The following is a 15,874-nucleotide window of genomic DNA, read 5'->3' as shown; positions in this document are numbered from 1 at the left end:
AGCCTACACAGGTCAGGATTTTCCTCTAGCTCCTTTTCTACTCATGCAGGGGGAAGGGAATGGATAAATATTATACAAATCTTTACTGAATCTGACCTGGTTGGGCCGAAAGAGGAAAGAAAGGGGAAGAGACTGTAGTCCACCAGTCCCTAAGATAAGCTGCTGGCAGACCATGTTCTCTCTGTGGACGTAGGCTCAGAAATGGGAAAAACTCCCTCCCATTTTGAGGTTTAAAGAAGTTTGTGGGTCTTGCCATTGGCTATCGATGAGCAGAACCACCCACTCCAGGATTACCTACACTGATAGAGGAAATCAGTATTTCAAAAGAGTGCTTATCGAAACAAATTCAAATTTGTCATAATCCTGTAATCAATTCTTCACCAACTAGACTTTAGTTAGTGAGGCTGATACAGTTTTAATCTTAAAAATACTGATATAAGGTTGTGCTTTCCACTTCATCATTTTTAGCATCTTCACATTTTTATATCATACTGCTAAATAAAATTACATGAAAGTGTTACTTTAACAAACATAAGTCTTTATTCCTTATAATTTCTCATACCAGTGACACCGGAATAATTTCATCATCATTATTACATCACAACGAGAACTACAACATTCTGGTGCATATAGCTACAGTTTCATTATCAAGGAAAGACCTTGAAAACTGAACACAGAAAAACTTACCAAATGTGATATTGTTATGATGAAAATCAATTAAAAGGAACAATGATTTAACAAGGTATATGCTAGTAAGTATACAAAGAGACTTAGCCATTTGGTTTTCACAGTTTGATTAGTAAATGTGAAACCTATTTTTAGTGCAAACTCTATTTAAATGTACCTATGCATGCAGTATAGGCTTCTGAGCAACTTGCAACAGCAACACAATTTTGACTTGCCATTCAGAACAAACAAGTATGTTAACTGTATCTATACCTCATTAAATGTACATTGGAATATAACTGGACTTCATTGAGCAACAAACTGTAAATCAGAGTGGCAAGTAAAATGTGACTTCACTTCTTCCAAATGTATCCATTTTGATCGCTGTGTTATAGATCATGTGACTAGTGTTCAGACCTGACATAAGTCAAAGAAGGTGAAGAGGCTCTATTTTGCATTATTTTTTTTCAAGATGCGCGAAATTGGTAGTCTTTATACTTGCAAGTACTTTGGAATATGCTCTCAACTCATAGTGCTCAGCATACACTCCACAAGAACAACACTTTAAAAATCTCTGATGACAGAAGTTATTATATTTTATCTTACTGAACACATCAGAAAACCACTTTATCTCCCTGGGACCTGTCCCACCAAAGTGTGCTATTTAGTGTTCCAAAGCTGCTATCTTCTTCTTCTTGTTCTTTGGCAAGCTCAACAAACACCTAAAATGAGGAAGAACTGTATTAATACATTATGGTTATAAGCCACATTATTTCTGCTCAACCTTGGATGGTTGCCTAAATCAGCACTAAGTTCCAAACCTTCACAGTAGACAGTGTCTGACAATGTTAAGTTACCAATATTTTGTGTTCTTAAAAATGTAAAAAGGAAAAAAAAATCGGTACCAAAAGCAACATTTATAATTACTGTAATACGGTAGAAAAATCTGCTTTCAGAATGAGACCAATGTATAAATGTAAATCGCAATTCATTTTATTTTAAATTAAAATTTATTGGATAATAGCAATAACAATAAACAATAACAGCAACTGAAAGAAGCAGAAAAAAAAGAAAGACAATCATGATTTTAAATACAGTATATCTATATACACAATAAGATAACAACAGGATTCCTATGTTACAGCTAGAAAAACAGAATGAACGTAATTATTGGATTAAAAATAATAATCTAGAACCTTTATGTACAATTCTGGATAAAAAAGAAATTAACATTACATTTTTAGAATATTTACAAATGAAAAAGTATTGGAATAACCTAAAAGAAAATGATATAACCGAACGTAGAGATAAATCAGAGTTTGAGAAACTGATGATACAAGATAAAACTCCAATTTCAAATATTTATACAATTCTATTGAAAGATAAACTAAACCTAACAACGGGATAACGAGATAAATGGAGTACTTATTTGGATAGAGCATTAAGTGACCAAGAATGGGAATACATATTCACAAAGGGATTAGGTTTTACAGTCAGTATGCAAATGAAAGAAAATCTAATAAAGATGGTATACATGTGGTATATAACCCCACTCAGACTAAGTAAAATCCATAAATCAGAAAATGACAGCTGTTGGGACTGTGATAGAAAACAAGCAGATTTTATACACATGTTGTGGAAATGTGAGAGAGCTATAGCATTTTGGTCTGAAATAGTGAATTGCTTAGCTGTTGTAATGGAGGTGGATATTCCATGTAAACCCAAGATATTCCTGTGAAATCTGGTACCTAACCTAACTAAAGACCAACTTTGTATGGGATTACATATGATAACTGCTGCTAGAATGACCTTTGCCAGACATTGGAAGCAAAAATCGATTCCAAAGATAGATGAAAAGGCTGGTTAAAGTTAAAGAAATTTATGTTTTAATTAAGCTAGCAGCATATCAGAAAAATAGAGATACAATAAGTTTAGATGAGTTATGGTCACAAACTATAAATAAAATAGAGAATTTTATAAATAAGGGCGAGAAAGGGGAATGCATTTTGCTCAGTCAGGACAGAACGATGAATATGAAGACAAAGAAATAAGCAATTCATTTTATGTAATCAAAGTTAAAGACAAGTTTGAGATCCATAAAATGGCTTGGATCCAAAGAACTGCATAGTAGGTTCCACTTTCTTAAGCTACAGCCAGTGAAATAGTAAACTATTTGTATAATTTAAAAAGTAGGTAGCCATGCTCATCCACAGCAAAATCCCCAATCTGAAGCTATTAAGCCTTTTACTAAGGTAACTGAGAGGTAACTATATGACATGGGAGTCTGCTATTCAAAGTAAAGCATGTCACACAGTACAACCAAACATGTTGGGGTTTCTGAAGCAGCTCTTTGAATAATGAGCAATAGGTTCAGGGAGGGAACAAAACAGGAACAAAAATCCTGTTTTACATTACCTGTTCAAGTGTTGCTTGAGAGAAGCTGTACTCTTCAATATTAAAGGCATGTTTTGCTGTTAAAAATGGCAGAGAGAGAGATTTATTCCTCCTTGGCAGCTGGGTAATAACAATTTCATGTGAATGTATAATTCAAAATGTCACATTATTCCCTGATCCCAGTTAAAATTATAAACATGATTGATTGGATACTCCATAAGCACTATGATGGTCACTATGATGGGCCTATGGAGCTTCCAGTGAGCTCTGACTTCCATCTTTACAGCCATACCAGTTTTCCTGAACATTAATGCAACTGCGTAAGCCAGTTCATGTTTTCAGCATTGTGTGCATCTCCTGTGAATCTTGAAACCTCCAGATGACAGTAATGCAATAGCTAGTCAAAATCAGATTAAGGCCATGAAGGAAATGCACATTAATTTATCAGGATGCAATCCTGCACTTATTTACATGCTGTAAAGTTAACTTGGCTGTGCCCAATCAAAGCATATTAGGAACACTGCAAAATTAAACAGAGTAAAACCTCAGTTAACCTGAGTGGCTGAGGAGATGATATCTGAGTAACCAAAAGTTTGAATCAAGAAATGTACTGTTCCTAAATAGAATTATAATGCCATGAAGCTGCATGATGAGTAGGTTTGGAGACTACAGGGTGAATCACACTATCAGAAGAGTTGGGTAACTGAAAAAAAGATGGTGATGAGTCTGCCTTATAAGGTAACTTAGGAAATTACTGCCTCACCTTCCTCCAGCTTAGAAAATGACAGTGCAAGCGAGTGGACGTCTTCCTTGGGTATTTTATAAGCCAAAATTGATGCAAAACTGAAACACAAAATAGACATCATAAGCTGCAAAAACTAAGCAGAAACAATAATCACAAGAGGCTAGAGTAATGTTAACGGGAATTAGATGCTATTAGAATAAGCAATTTCAAACTGGTTTCAGAAATCCAAGCTAAAAAGTACAATTATTCCAAGATCAATTCCAAACTGTGGACCTTGTCAGGTCCCAAATGACATCACTGCAAGCTCAAGGGGGGTCTGAACAGCTCCCCCAGCTCAGCCACAATCCTCTGTAGCCAACCTCCTTCTTGTCCTGCTTCCTTCACATGCCAGTGGCAGCACTAACAGGAGGGTGTCCCTTCCTCCTCTTTGGTGCCTGCTAGACCACTGCAATGGCAGCATCTCAAATACCAGGACTCCAAGAAAACATAGTTTAAGCAGAACACCCTATAAGCCAGAGGTGGATCTACGGTGAAACTAATGACGCTTGAGCTTCAGGGCCCCTAATCCCGGAGGGGCCCCCTGAAGCAACTTTTTTAAATGAGTGAATATCTCAACAAAATCGATGGAGTTTTTTAGTGATAGAATCATAAGCCAATGGGTTGAACTACTTAATATTGACTTTAGAATATGCTCTAATACCCATTTCACATGGCTTGAAAATGTCCCTGTAATTGGTCAAATTTCAAAATTTTCTCGGGGCTTGCAACGCTCGAACTCCCAGCTGTAAGGACTCACTGAGCTGGCCAGAATCTATTCACAGCCTACATTTTGGCAGCTGGATCCACAAATCCTTCGTTGGTGAACGGCTTAATAGTTCTGTAGTTTTATTTCATCACTGTATGGCCCATTTTCAAGGACTCCACCCCAACACCCTGTTCTCCACCATTTGGGCCTCAAGGTCCTTGAAGGGCAGCAAAGCCCTTTGGACTTTGTTGGATGTTGCCCTATTGTTGCTGGTTGCAAAGGGTCCCCCCCATAATAGTTCAAGCTTCAGGGCCCCAAAAATGTAGGTCCGTCACTGCTATAAGCTAAATATTCCTAGGCCTTGATGTCCCAGGTCTCTTTACACCATACACCAGAGGGAGATGGGAAGAGTCTTCTCCAGCTCAGATTATGTTTCAGCTGCAGAAGAGTTCTCAGGACTGTGACGCTCATCTTATAATACAAGCAAATGTTCAAGCCTTCTAAGTCTGAATTATGAACTTCAGTAACTATTTGGAAATTTGGGATCATGCTAGACGTTTTATTCATTCTATCAATTTATTTTTGACTAAGTAGGTATTACATTTTATTTTTGACTAAGTAGGTATTACTAAGTAGAGCAGTACATCTAGTGCTGTTCAAAATAGTGAGTTTGATGTACTGATTGATATTCAAATAAATGCAAATCTTTCAAATACAAAGTTCAGACTGCTTTAAGAAGGAAAAAACAACATTGCTTACCTGTAACTGGTATTTATTGAGTGGTCCTCAATGCAGGCACACATGGGAACTGCACATGCGCAGGCCAGCCACGGAGAACTTTTGTATGGAAAGCTTCTAGAAGGGATGATTCCCTGCCCCCTCTGCCCGTTTTCCACCTCAGCCAACAGCTCTTCCTGCCAAAACAGTCATATGACAGTGGGGAGGGGGAGGGCCATCCCTCAGTTCTCCCATCGCTGCCATGGAGACTCCAGATTGCTGAAGCAGTCCACAGAGGAGATAGGAGGGAGGGATGTGTGCCTGCACAGAGGACCACTCAATGAACAACAGTTACAGGTAAGCAACGTTTTTCATCATCATGGCCTCTGTGTAGTCCCACATGGGAGAGTAACAAGCTCAACAAGGTGAGTGTGAGACTGCAAAACAAAATTAAGTATTGACTAATATTGCTCTCCCTACAGATGCATCTGCACTTGTGTCTAAATCAATGGCATAATGACAGATAAACGCCACAGGGGGTGACCATTTCTCCTCTTTACATATGTCCTGAATGTCAACTGCAGCAGCAAAAGTGGCTGATGAGGCCTGTGCCCAGGTGGAATGAACATGGACATCCAAGGGGCAGTCACACTTGGTCCTTCACATGCCATCCTGAACTCCTCCACAATCCAATGCAAACAATGTTACAAGGATAACAATGGTGTGATCGAAGTTGATCCAACAGAGGCGAACATTCTCAATGTCGGGTGTCCCAGCGTGTGGGTTGGTGGTGGTCTGTAAAAAGCGACCTGTCTCGGCGTTGGCCCAATCAACCCTGAGAAGGCAAAGCAGCTTCCATGTTCAAGTCCCAAGGATGGTGCGACAACTCTCACCAAGTTCTATTATGTCATGTCAATGCACCCGAGCTCAAGGGAACGTCGGGGATATGTATGGTGTTGCGATCGAGGAGAAACAAATTGCTGACCCTGTTGGAGAAGGTGTATGTGACTTCCCCTCCCTCCAGTTCTTGAAGAAGGAGACCTTCAGGGGGAGTAGGAATGGTGGTGCTGAGAAGGAGAATGCTCTCTTGAAGGAGCATGGCATTTGGGTGAATTGCGAAATCTCTCTAACTCCAACAGCGATGGCGTTCGCTTAGGAACAGAGGACCCTGCCTTCAGTGAAGGAAATTTGGATCATCTCTGCAGGCTGGAACGGGCCCTTCTTCGAGCCATCTTTCATCCCCAGAGGGGTTTGGAACTGAGGGGATCGGCCTCGAGGTTGATCATGATTGCCGGAGCTTGTTTAACTGTTGCGTAGGAGCCAATGACTTAGATTTCTTCTTAGCAGTCTTGGTCAGGGTCTCAGAAGCTGCCTGCTTCACCAGTTGTTTCCCTTTGTCCTTCTTGACAAGAGAGGACACCGAAGTGGATGCCAGGGAGGACTTCTCCAAGGGCTTCAATGATTTCTTGCAGAGAAAGACCTTCAGTCTCGAGGCCCTATCTTGCCTCGCTTTGGGGGTAAATAAGTTACAGGCCCGGTAAGAGCCTGTAACATGGCCCTCCCCCAAATAATATAAACACTCACGGTGTTCATCATTTTGGGCCATCTTTGTTCCGCAAACAGAACATTTCTTGAAGAGAGCCATCATCACAAAGAGAAGAACTCTCCCAATGATAGCACAGAAAAGTAAGTTGGAGTACTCACGTACCTGAAAAGCAGAGAAGCAATCCACACGTCCTCTCTCCACGGTGGCAAAGAGAGAATTGAGGGATGGCCGCTCCCCCTCCCCTCTGTCATGTGACCGTTTCAGCAGGAAGAGCTGAGGCAGGAAACAGGCAGAGGGGGAGGGGGATCGTCCCTTGTAGAAGCTTTCCATTAAAAAGTTCTTCGTGGCTGGCCTGCACATGCACAGTTCTCATGTGGGACTGTACAAAGGCCACAACAATGAACTCTTGATCCACTATATCACTGACTTTTGTTTACTTGTTGTTTTGGGAAAGAAACTACTACAAGTACCTTCTTCCTCATTTCAGGGAAAAACTAATGAATGAACCAAGCTGAATGGAATTGCTCAAGCAAGTGACACAGAAAAGGGGAGAGTCTGCGTTTCATATTGTCCAGGGCCCACACCTGGCCTTACCCCACTCTCAGCGGCACATCCCCGAATCACCTCCTCGCCAGCACCCTCAGAGGCCTCTCAGGTGACGAGTAGATCAGTGGAGTGTCAGCGAGAAAGGACAACTCCCATGCCCAGCACCTGGACATCAGTAGGTAGCTATGGGAAGTGGGGAGGGGCCCTGGCAGAGTCTGTACAGCTTGCGGCTGGGCCCACCAAGCCTCTCTGCCCATTGACAACAAACCGAGTGCAGGCAAGGAGGGTGCAAACAGGACAGGGTGCAGCCAGGCTCCTCAAGAGTAAGACCGGCCCAGGCAGGGAAAGGAAAAGATGCATGCAAGGCCCCAAATGGGGGCCAGCTGAACGTGATAAGCAAGGGCAGGTGGGAAGAGGGCAGGGTAATGAGAGCACAGGGGAATATAACGCAGATCCCAGCGAAGGGCAGGGAGGAAACAGAGCTGGGGCATCTTGGTGGTGGTGGATGCTATCTAGCTGAGAAGAGGAGGAATCAAGTGGCATAACCCCCTCTCTTCTCATTCCGAGGCCTGAAGGAAATTCCAAGCCTGGAGTCACCACGGTAGCCCTTCCTGAAGACAAGGTAGGGAACGTTAAGTCCGCGTGGGGAGGACACACGAGATCGAGACGGAGTTCCAACAAAATGCAGCTTTATTGATTTCAGCAATGAACAGTAAGGAACTGGGGAACTGTACAACCTGACCCTGCTTATATGCACCCCTGGCCCCCAGTGGCTGCTCCCCCCCTGATCCATGATAGGGGAAAAACAACCCCCAGGTCACCAATGGCATGACCTGGCTTAGGGCCAATGGGATGAGTTGGCTGTGGCCAATCATGCGAGCAGGGCTTAGGAGCCTTTGTCCAGGACTCAAGCTCCTGGGCTTTCTTCGCTATGGTCTTAACTGATGCACATACATTACACCCCTCCCCCCAAGTTCAAACACTCACGAGCACACAAAGTCTTTCAGGTGGCTGGGTCATGTTCGTATCCGCTGCGACCTACGCGGTACCGGAACCGGTGTTGTGGGTGCTGGGGCCGCGTCTGTGGCAGCGGTCGGCCCGGGTTCGCAGGGGGTAGGAAAAAGGGCTTCTGGGAGTTCTCTTTGCATGCCGGCAGACAGGCACTCCTCGCTCGGCCCGCTCTCCGCTGGCGCGGCTTGCTCCGGCACTCCAGAGAGCTCCAGAGCTTCTGTGGTAGCAGCGCGGTCGGACTCATCAGCCAATTGGCAGCGCAGCTGGTCGATGTGTCGCCGGAGGACTCGACCTTCGGGGGTGGCAACCCGGTAGGATACCAGGCCGGTTGCGTCTTGCACAGTTGCCGGAATTCAGGCCGGGCCCATACCATAGTTATGGGCATAGACGGGGGCATCCTGTTCTACGACCCGTGGGGCTGCCGGTTCTTCTCGATGGCTGGGGCGCTCCGGCGCAAGGTCGGGGTGTAGCCGGTCAAGTGGCGTTTTCGGCAGGCGGCCCATGAGAAGCTCCATGGGGCTTTTTCCGGTGGCAGAGTTGGGCGTGGTGTGCTGGTACAGGAGGAAATCTGCCAGCCCCCTGTCCCAGTCGTTGCGCTCAATGCGCCGTATTGCGTCCTTGGTCATGCGGACCATCCTCTCTGCCTGGCCGTTAGTGGTAGGGTGGAATGGTGCTGAGGTCATGTGGCGGATTCCGTTTTTGGCCAAGAACTCCTGGAACTCTGTGGACGTAAATTGGGCCCCGTTGTCAGAGACCACTGTGTCTGGAAAGCCGTGGGTGGCAAAAAGCTTCCGCAGTTCTTGAACCACCACTTGCGAGGTCATGGAGCCTACGTCAGCGACCTCCAGCCACTTGGAGTAGGAGTCCACCACGATCAGGAAAGTTTTGCCCTGGAACGGGCTCGCAAAGTCTATGTGGAGGCGTGACCAGGGTTTGTGGGTGGACTCCCAGTGGTGGGTAGGGGCTCGCGGCATCTCGGGCCACAACTCTTGGCACTGCTGGCAGCGGTTCACCCACTCCTCCACAGCAGCATCTATGCCTGGCCACCAAACGTAGCTCCTCGCCAGGGCCTTCATGCGCACAATTCCCGGGTGGCAGGCATGCAGGGCCTCCAGGACCTTGGTGTGCAGTTTGGCTGGAACCACGACGCGGTTCCCCCAGAGAAGACACCCCTTATTCAGTGAGAGTTTGTGCTGCCGCGTGAAAAAGGGCTTGAATACACCCTCCGGACTGGCAGACGGCCACCCCTTCCCCACCCAGTTCAAAACGCGGGTGAGGGTGCGGTCCTTCGCTATACGGGCCACAATGTCTGAGGCATGAAGGGGCGGTTCAGGCAGCGTCTCCAACAGCATGACGTTGTAGGCCGGGGACGGGTCCGGGTCCGAGTCCTTGAGCGGCAAATGGCTGAGCGCGTCGGCGTTCGCGATGCTGGACCCGGGGCGGTGCAGAAGCCTGAAGTCATAGGCGTTGAGAAAAATCGACCACCGGAGCATGCGGGGGGACAAGATCTGTGGCGTCTGTCAATGCGGCACGAACAACCCTAAAAGTGGCTTATGATCGGTGATGATGGAGAAGGGGCGGCCATAAACATAGTTGTGGAATTTCTTTACGCCGGCCACGATGGCGAGCGCCTCCCGGTCGATCTGCGCGTAGTTTCTCTCCGCAGAGGAGAGGGTCCGGGAGTAGTAAGCAATCGGGGCTTCCCGACCGCCTGGCAGCTGGTGGCTCAGAACCGCTCCGACGCCGTAGGGTGAGGCGTCGCATGTCAACACAATGGGAAGCTTCTCGTCGAAATGGACGAGCAAGCTGGAGGGAGACAAGAGAGCTTTGGTAGCCTCGAATGCCCATTGATGCGACTTACCCCATGCCCACGAGGAGGACTTGTCCAGGAGACAGTGGAGCGGCTCGGCAACCGATGTGCGGCCGCAGAGCCGTATTAATAGTACATTTGTAGTCCGCGCAGATGCGGACATCCCCGTTGGGCTTGAGGGGAGTCACGATCGGGGTCTCCCAGGGGGCATTGGGGACCGGGACCGCCCTGAGCGACGAGGCGGTCCAGCTCCGCGTCTATCCGGGGCTTGAGGGCGAAGGGAACGCGGCGAGGCTTGAGGCGGATGGGCGCGGCAGCGGGGTCGACATGCAGGTGGACCTGCAGCCCCTTGTAGCAGCCCAGCGGGCCCTTCCACACATCCTCGAACTCCACCCATATGTCGTCGAGGGCGGTCTGGCTGATGCAGTGGATGCCGCCGATGTGGAGGCCGAGGGCCGGGAACCAGTCTAGCCCCAGGAGGCTTGCACGAGGCCCCTCGACCACGATAAGGCGGAGGCACCCGGAGCGGTCCTGAAAGCGGACAGGCATGCGGGGCTCCCCCCGGACCGGCACCCGGCACCTCTGATAGTCCCAAATGGTGACGCAGGACGGTCGCAGCTCGGGGAGGGAGGCTGTGCAACGGGTCAGATCACGGTACGTGTCCAGCAAAATAATGGAGAGAGCCGACCCAGAGTCCACTTCCATCTCGCACCTTGTGGAGGGAGACGCTGTGCAGCTCCATCTCGCAGCGACCCCGGCGGCCACCGGCGGGCTTGTCATCATCCAAGTCGTGGACGGGGCGAGGGACGCCATCTTTCTTGGCTGGGCGCGAAGACCGACCCTTTGGCGTCGAGCAACAGACTTTGGCAATGTGGCCGACCCTGCCGCAAGCCTGGCAAGAGGCGTCGCGGAATCGGCAAGATCGGCGGTTGTGTCGCTCGCCACAGCTCGCGCACGGGCGGTCAGTGGTGCCCCATGCCCGGGGCCCCCGAGAGGCCCCTTGGTCGCTCAGTTTGTGAGCCTCGTCCTCGTCACTGGAGGCTGCGTCGCTGGCGCTCTCGTGGTGGACGGCTGCTGGTAAAACGCAGCTTTATTGATTTCAGCAATGAACAGTAAGGAACTGGGGAACTGTACAACCTGGCCCTGCTTATATGCACCCCTGGCCCCCGGTGGCCACTCCCCCCCCTGATCTGTGATAGGGGGAAAACAATCCCCAGGTCACCAATGGCATGACCTGGCTTAGGGCCAATGGGATGAGTTGGCTGTGGCCAATCGTGCGAGCAGGGCTTAGGAGCCTTTGTCCAGGACTCAAGCTCCTGGTCTTTCTTCGCTATGGTCTTAACTGATGCACATACATTACAGGGAAGGTGGGCTGTGACACATATAACGATCAGATTTTGTCTTCCAAAATAGCCAGCGTTCACTTGTTTGCATTTCTATAAGCACATACATGGAACTGGGGTACAGATAAGGATCTGCAATGGAAAATGGTTGATTTTTCTTCCTTACCTATAAAAAGTTTCTTTGGGTATTTGTGACAATATTGTAACCAGGGCATAATTGTTAAAACTGCTTCACAGAAACATGTCATAGGAAAAAATACAAGTAAATCTCTGCATTTCACCTGTGTCACAGACACATCTGCTGGAAATAAGCAAAAGTTATACTCCAGAATTTCATGCACACAGGATTAAACCACATGCATAATGCTGTTCTTTGATTTTTGATTTATTAGGGCTGTATTCCCCCTCCTCTACAAGGTAGATCACAGCCAATGTCTACATTTCTGTCTAACAGGAATGTCACCTTAGAGAACAATATTGCTTGTAGTTCAAGGTGTACAGCATCTATTGCAGAAAGGTAACATGAAATACATCTTAGCAAAATTAATGTGATTGCTTTAATAATTAGAACCGTTTTAATTTAGTGTTCTTTAAAAATGTTTCAATTACAATTATTTTCTTTATTTTTTTATTTTTAATGCACAGATTTATTATAATTTCTGCTTTTTACCTTTCCTGACGATTTGCATTTGGAAAGATGTACAAAATCTCCCTTTGAAGACGCTCCTTCTGGTTTGTATCTTGCCCTTGGTTTAATTTAATTTCTAAGAAGTATTCTTTGCCAAATTTACTCTTGAGGTGTTGAACTGTACCAATACACCTATAAATTTTGTGTATAGGAGAGGAAGAGACAAGACAGGCAAAAGTGGATTTAAGATCAGAATCGTTATGATATTTTAAAAACATATATATGTACTTCTCAACCCCACGATGCCAAAATTGTTCAAGATACCTTAACTTTCCAGACACCAAGATTGCCACCCGATCACAAACAGCATCTGCTTCTTCTGTATAATGAGTAGTCAGAATAGCTGCTCTCTCTCTAGTTTTAAAGGATGCTCGTATTGCTTTCCTAGAACAATGTAATAAACACTCGGTGAAAAAATGAGATGGCCAGCCTGTCAATGGTTGTTCTTTGAGTAATGCTCAGTGCAGCCACTCATATGGGGGATTATGGCTGCGAAAAGCAGCAACAGTGACTGTGTTTGTATGACTTGGTACAGAAGTAGCTCATACCCCGTGCATTATTATTCTATAATAAGGCAAATTAAATTTCCCTGAGAATTTTTAAATTAGCTCCTAATATAAAATCAGACTCTTCACATTTATCCTAGCCATGAACACTAGTAACACCTAAACAATGAGAGCAAACACCCACAATGTTTTAATGTTCAAAGTCCAGGAAACTGCAGGCAAGCCAGGGAGCTCCAGCACCTTGGAAAAAAGGAAATGTTACAAATCCAAGACTTCTTTGATTAAGCTCTGAGAAGCTTCTCATACCAACTGCACATAACTTATGTAGGAAAAAATTTCTCTACATAAGAACATAAGAAAAGCCATGCTGGATCCGAGCAAGGCCCATCAAGTCCAGCAGTCTTTCACACAGTGGCCAACTAGATGCCTTTAGGAAGCCCTCAAACAAGATGACTGCAGTAGCATCCTGCCTGTGTTCCACAACACCAAATATGATAGGCACGCTCCTCTGATACCGGAGAGAATAGGTATGCATCGTGATTAGTATCTATTTTGACTAGTAGCCATGGATAGCCCTATCCTCCATGAACAGGTCCACTCCCCTCTTAAAGCCTTCCAAGTTGGTGGTCATCACCACACCCTGGGGCAGGGAGTTCCACAATTTAACTATGCATTGTGTGAAGAAATACTTCCTTTTGTCTGTTTTGAATCTTTCACCCTTCAGCTTCAAATTCAGCAGATGATGCCACGTTCTATCTATCCCTACCCCCAAGCTTTTATATTATGGACTTTGTAGTTTGTAAGCAGTGGAGAAAAACATTGCTTTCCAAAACTTCAGTGTGAAATCCATACAAGAGGTTATACAGACAAAATAAATAAGATCATTGGGCTTTTTCCCTCCAGCGGAAAAGCAAACAAACCTTATTGTAGTTGTTTATTGCTCGTTAACAAAGTTATAAGCATATACATATAACACATAGATGCCTAAAATGTATAAAATGCATGGAGTGTATAAAGCTTATAATAAAGTTATACATGTTCAACAAAATCTCTTAGGCCAAATACCAGTGTCATTTACCGGGATAGTTTTAAAACCATTACCTGGGTTAAATATTTGGCGACCTGATGAATTTTCTCGATATCCACCTCTAAATCTGATGAGAAAGGGAACGATCCAGGGTTCAGAGGGAAGACTGTACTTTGTTAAGATAGGTGTGATCCACTTAGTACTCTCCTTGTTCCAGTTTTTGCAAAATAGAAGTAAGTGCCCTAAGGTTTCTATTTCGCTGGTTCCACAATCGCACAGGCGATCACTAAAGGGGATTTTTAAAAAGTAGCCCTTTAAAACCTGTGTGTGTAATGTGTTTAGTCTTGCTAAGGTGACAGCACGTCTTTGGGTTGGGGAGGTTAGAAGGTTAAAATATATGGGGAGAACTTCTAGGGAAGGGATTCCCATTGTAGCAGTAGAGCAGACTCTACGTGCTCTGAATTGGGTGCTGCCAATATCCAGGTTAAAAAGTCTTCTTGTTTCACGAATGAATTTTTGTTTACTAGGTCTAGTCGGTGACTGGCGAGGAAGACCTAGGAAGTTTACTTTGTTGTTTATTAGGTGTTCCCAGAAGCTGGAATAGTTGTCTTTGGCTATCAGATGAAGAAAACCGCTCTCTGCATTGGGCTTGATATAAAGCATTTTGAACCTCATTTTTAGCACCTCAAGCCATGCTTTAGCTCCAAGGAGCGCAGTGCAAATTCAATTCTGAGTGCTGTGCTCACCACACAGCCTGGTACCCCTACAATGTAATGCAGGAAGTAGGATAGAGTACTATCTATTTTTTTCTGTCACTCCCTTGATCCAAATGTGAAGAAGTGCCATCAAGTCGCAGCCGACTTATGTTGACCCATTTTGGGGTTTTCATGGCAAGAGACCAACAGAGGTGGTTTGCCAGTGCCTTCCTCTGCACAGCAACACTGGTATTCCTTGGTGGTCTCCCATCCAAATACTAACCAGGGCTGACCCTGCTTAGCTTCTGATCCAGATACCAACTCCAAAGAGTAGATGGGGAACTATTTTGGTGTTAAATACTTAGAGGACCGCAGGAACATATTTGGCACCTTTTGTGCGAAAGAATCTCAGAAGTGCTCTAGAAGAAATCTTGGCTGCCTGGGATGCTAAGCGCACGTGGGTGTTCCATGAGAGATTGTGGCTAAAGGCAATTCCTAAGTATTTAAAATGGAGGACTTGCTCAATCTTCCCTCCCCAAACCTGTCATGTTTTTAAACTGCCAGAGGTAGTTTTAGAGAACCTCAAGATTTTAGACTTCTGGTAATTTATTGGAAGATCTTCCTTATTACAATATTCGGCAAACACATTTATTGCTGCCCTGAGTCCTGATTCCGACCTTGAGAGTAATAGCGTGTTATCCACATATAATAGGATTGGAATTTCCCGCCCTGCTAGGATTGGGGCATGCTTTGCTGCATTTTTGATGTAGGGAACCAGGTCATTTATATAAAGGTTAAATAACAGAGGGGCTAATAGGCAAACCTGCCTGACTCCCCTTACTAGTGGGAAGTGATCTGTCAGTTGCCCTTCTGCGCCATATCGGACTTGCGCTATTTCGTTTTTGTGTAATTTTGAAATAAGCCATAGAAGTCTGTTGTCTATGTTAGTGCTTGCCAGTTTGGCCCATAAGCGGGTTCTCGGGATGGAGTCGACAGCTGCACGAAGATCCATGGATGCAGCATATAGTCTGCCTCCAGGAAAGGCTGAGTATTTCTCAGCAAGATGGTAGAGGGTAAGGCAGTGATCTAGAACAGAGGCACCTTTCCTAAAGCCTATCTGCTCTGGATGGAGAATTGCCTCTGTATCTACCCATTCTTTCAGTCTGTTTAGTAGGGTGGCCGCATAGACTTTGCCTGGGACTGATAAAAGGCTAATTGGGCAGAGGTTTGCGGGATTATCTTTTGCTCCTTTTTTGTAGATGGGAACTATAATTGCATGTCTCCAATCCCTCGGGATGATTCCCAGAGAGTTGGTTTGCGTAAAAATAGGAGCAAATAATTTACTCCACCAAACTGGATCAACAAGTAAGAGTTTCAAGGAGATCATATCTGGACCTGGGGTTTTGTTGGATTTTAGTTGTTTTATTAAAGGGAA

At 45.5% G+C, this 15,874-nt stretch overlaps 1 protein-coding gene across 1 annotated transcript in view; it reads right to left on the bottom strand.

Moving 5' to 3' along the window:
• Window positions 1-1,255: 1,255 nt before the first annotated feature.
• Window positions 1,256-15,874, bottom strand: part of ABCA5 (ATP binding cassette subfamily A member 5) — a 138,328-nt gene continuing 123,709 nt past the window's right edge. Inside the window, exons 34-38 of the mRNA XM_056855217.1 lie at window positions 12,476-12,595; window positions 12,194-12,343; window positions 3,824-3,903; window positions 3,082-3,137; window positions 1,256-1,388 (exon numbers count right to left, since the gene is read on the bottom strand). Coding sequence (XP_056711195.1) covers window positions 1,281-1,388; window positions 3,082-3,137; window positions 3,824-3,903; window positions 12,194-12,343; window positions 12,476-12,595 — 514 coding nt within the window. The 3' untranslated portion in view covers window positions 1,256-1,280. The remainder of the gene's footprint in view (window positions 1,389-3,081; window positions 3,138-3,823; window positions 3,904-12,193; window positions 12,344-12,475; window positions 12,596-15,874) is intronic.

Source organism: Euleptes europaea, chromosome 1 (assembly GCF_029931775.1).
Source record: "Euleptes europaea isolate rEulEur1 chromosome 1, rEulEur1.hap1, whole genome shotgun sequence".
Taxonomy (NCBI): domain Eukaryota; kingdom Metazoa; phylum Chordata; class Lepidosauria; order Squamata; family Sphaerodactylidae; genus Euleptes; species Euleptes europaea.
This window is presented reverse-complemented; position numbering and strand designations above follow the sequence as displayed.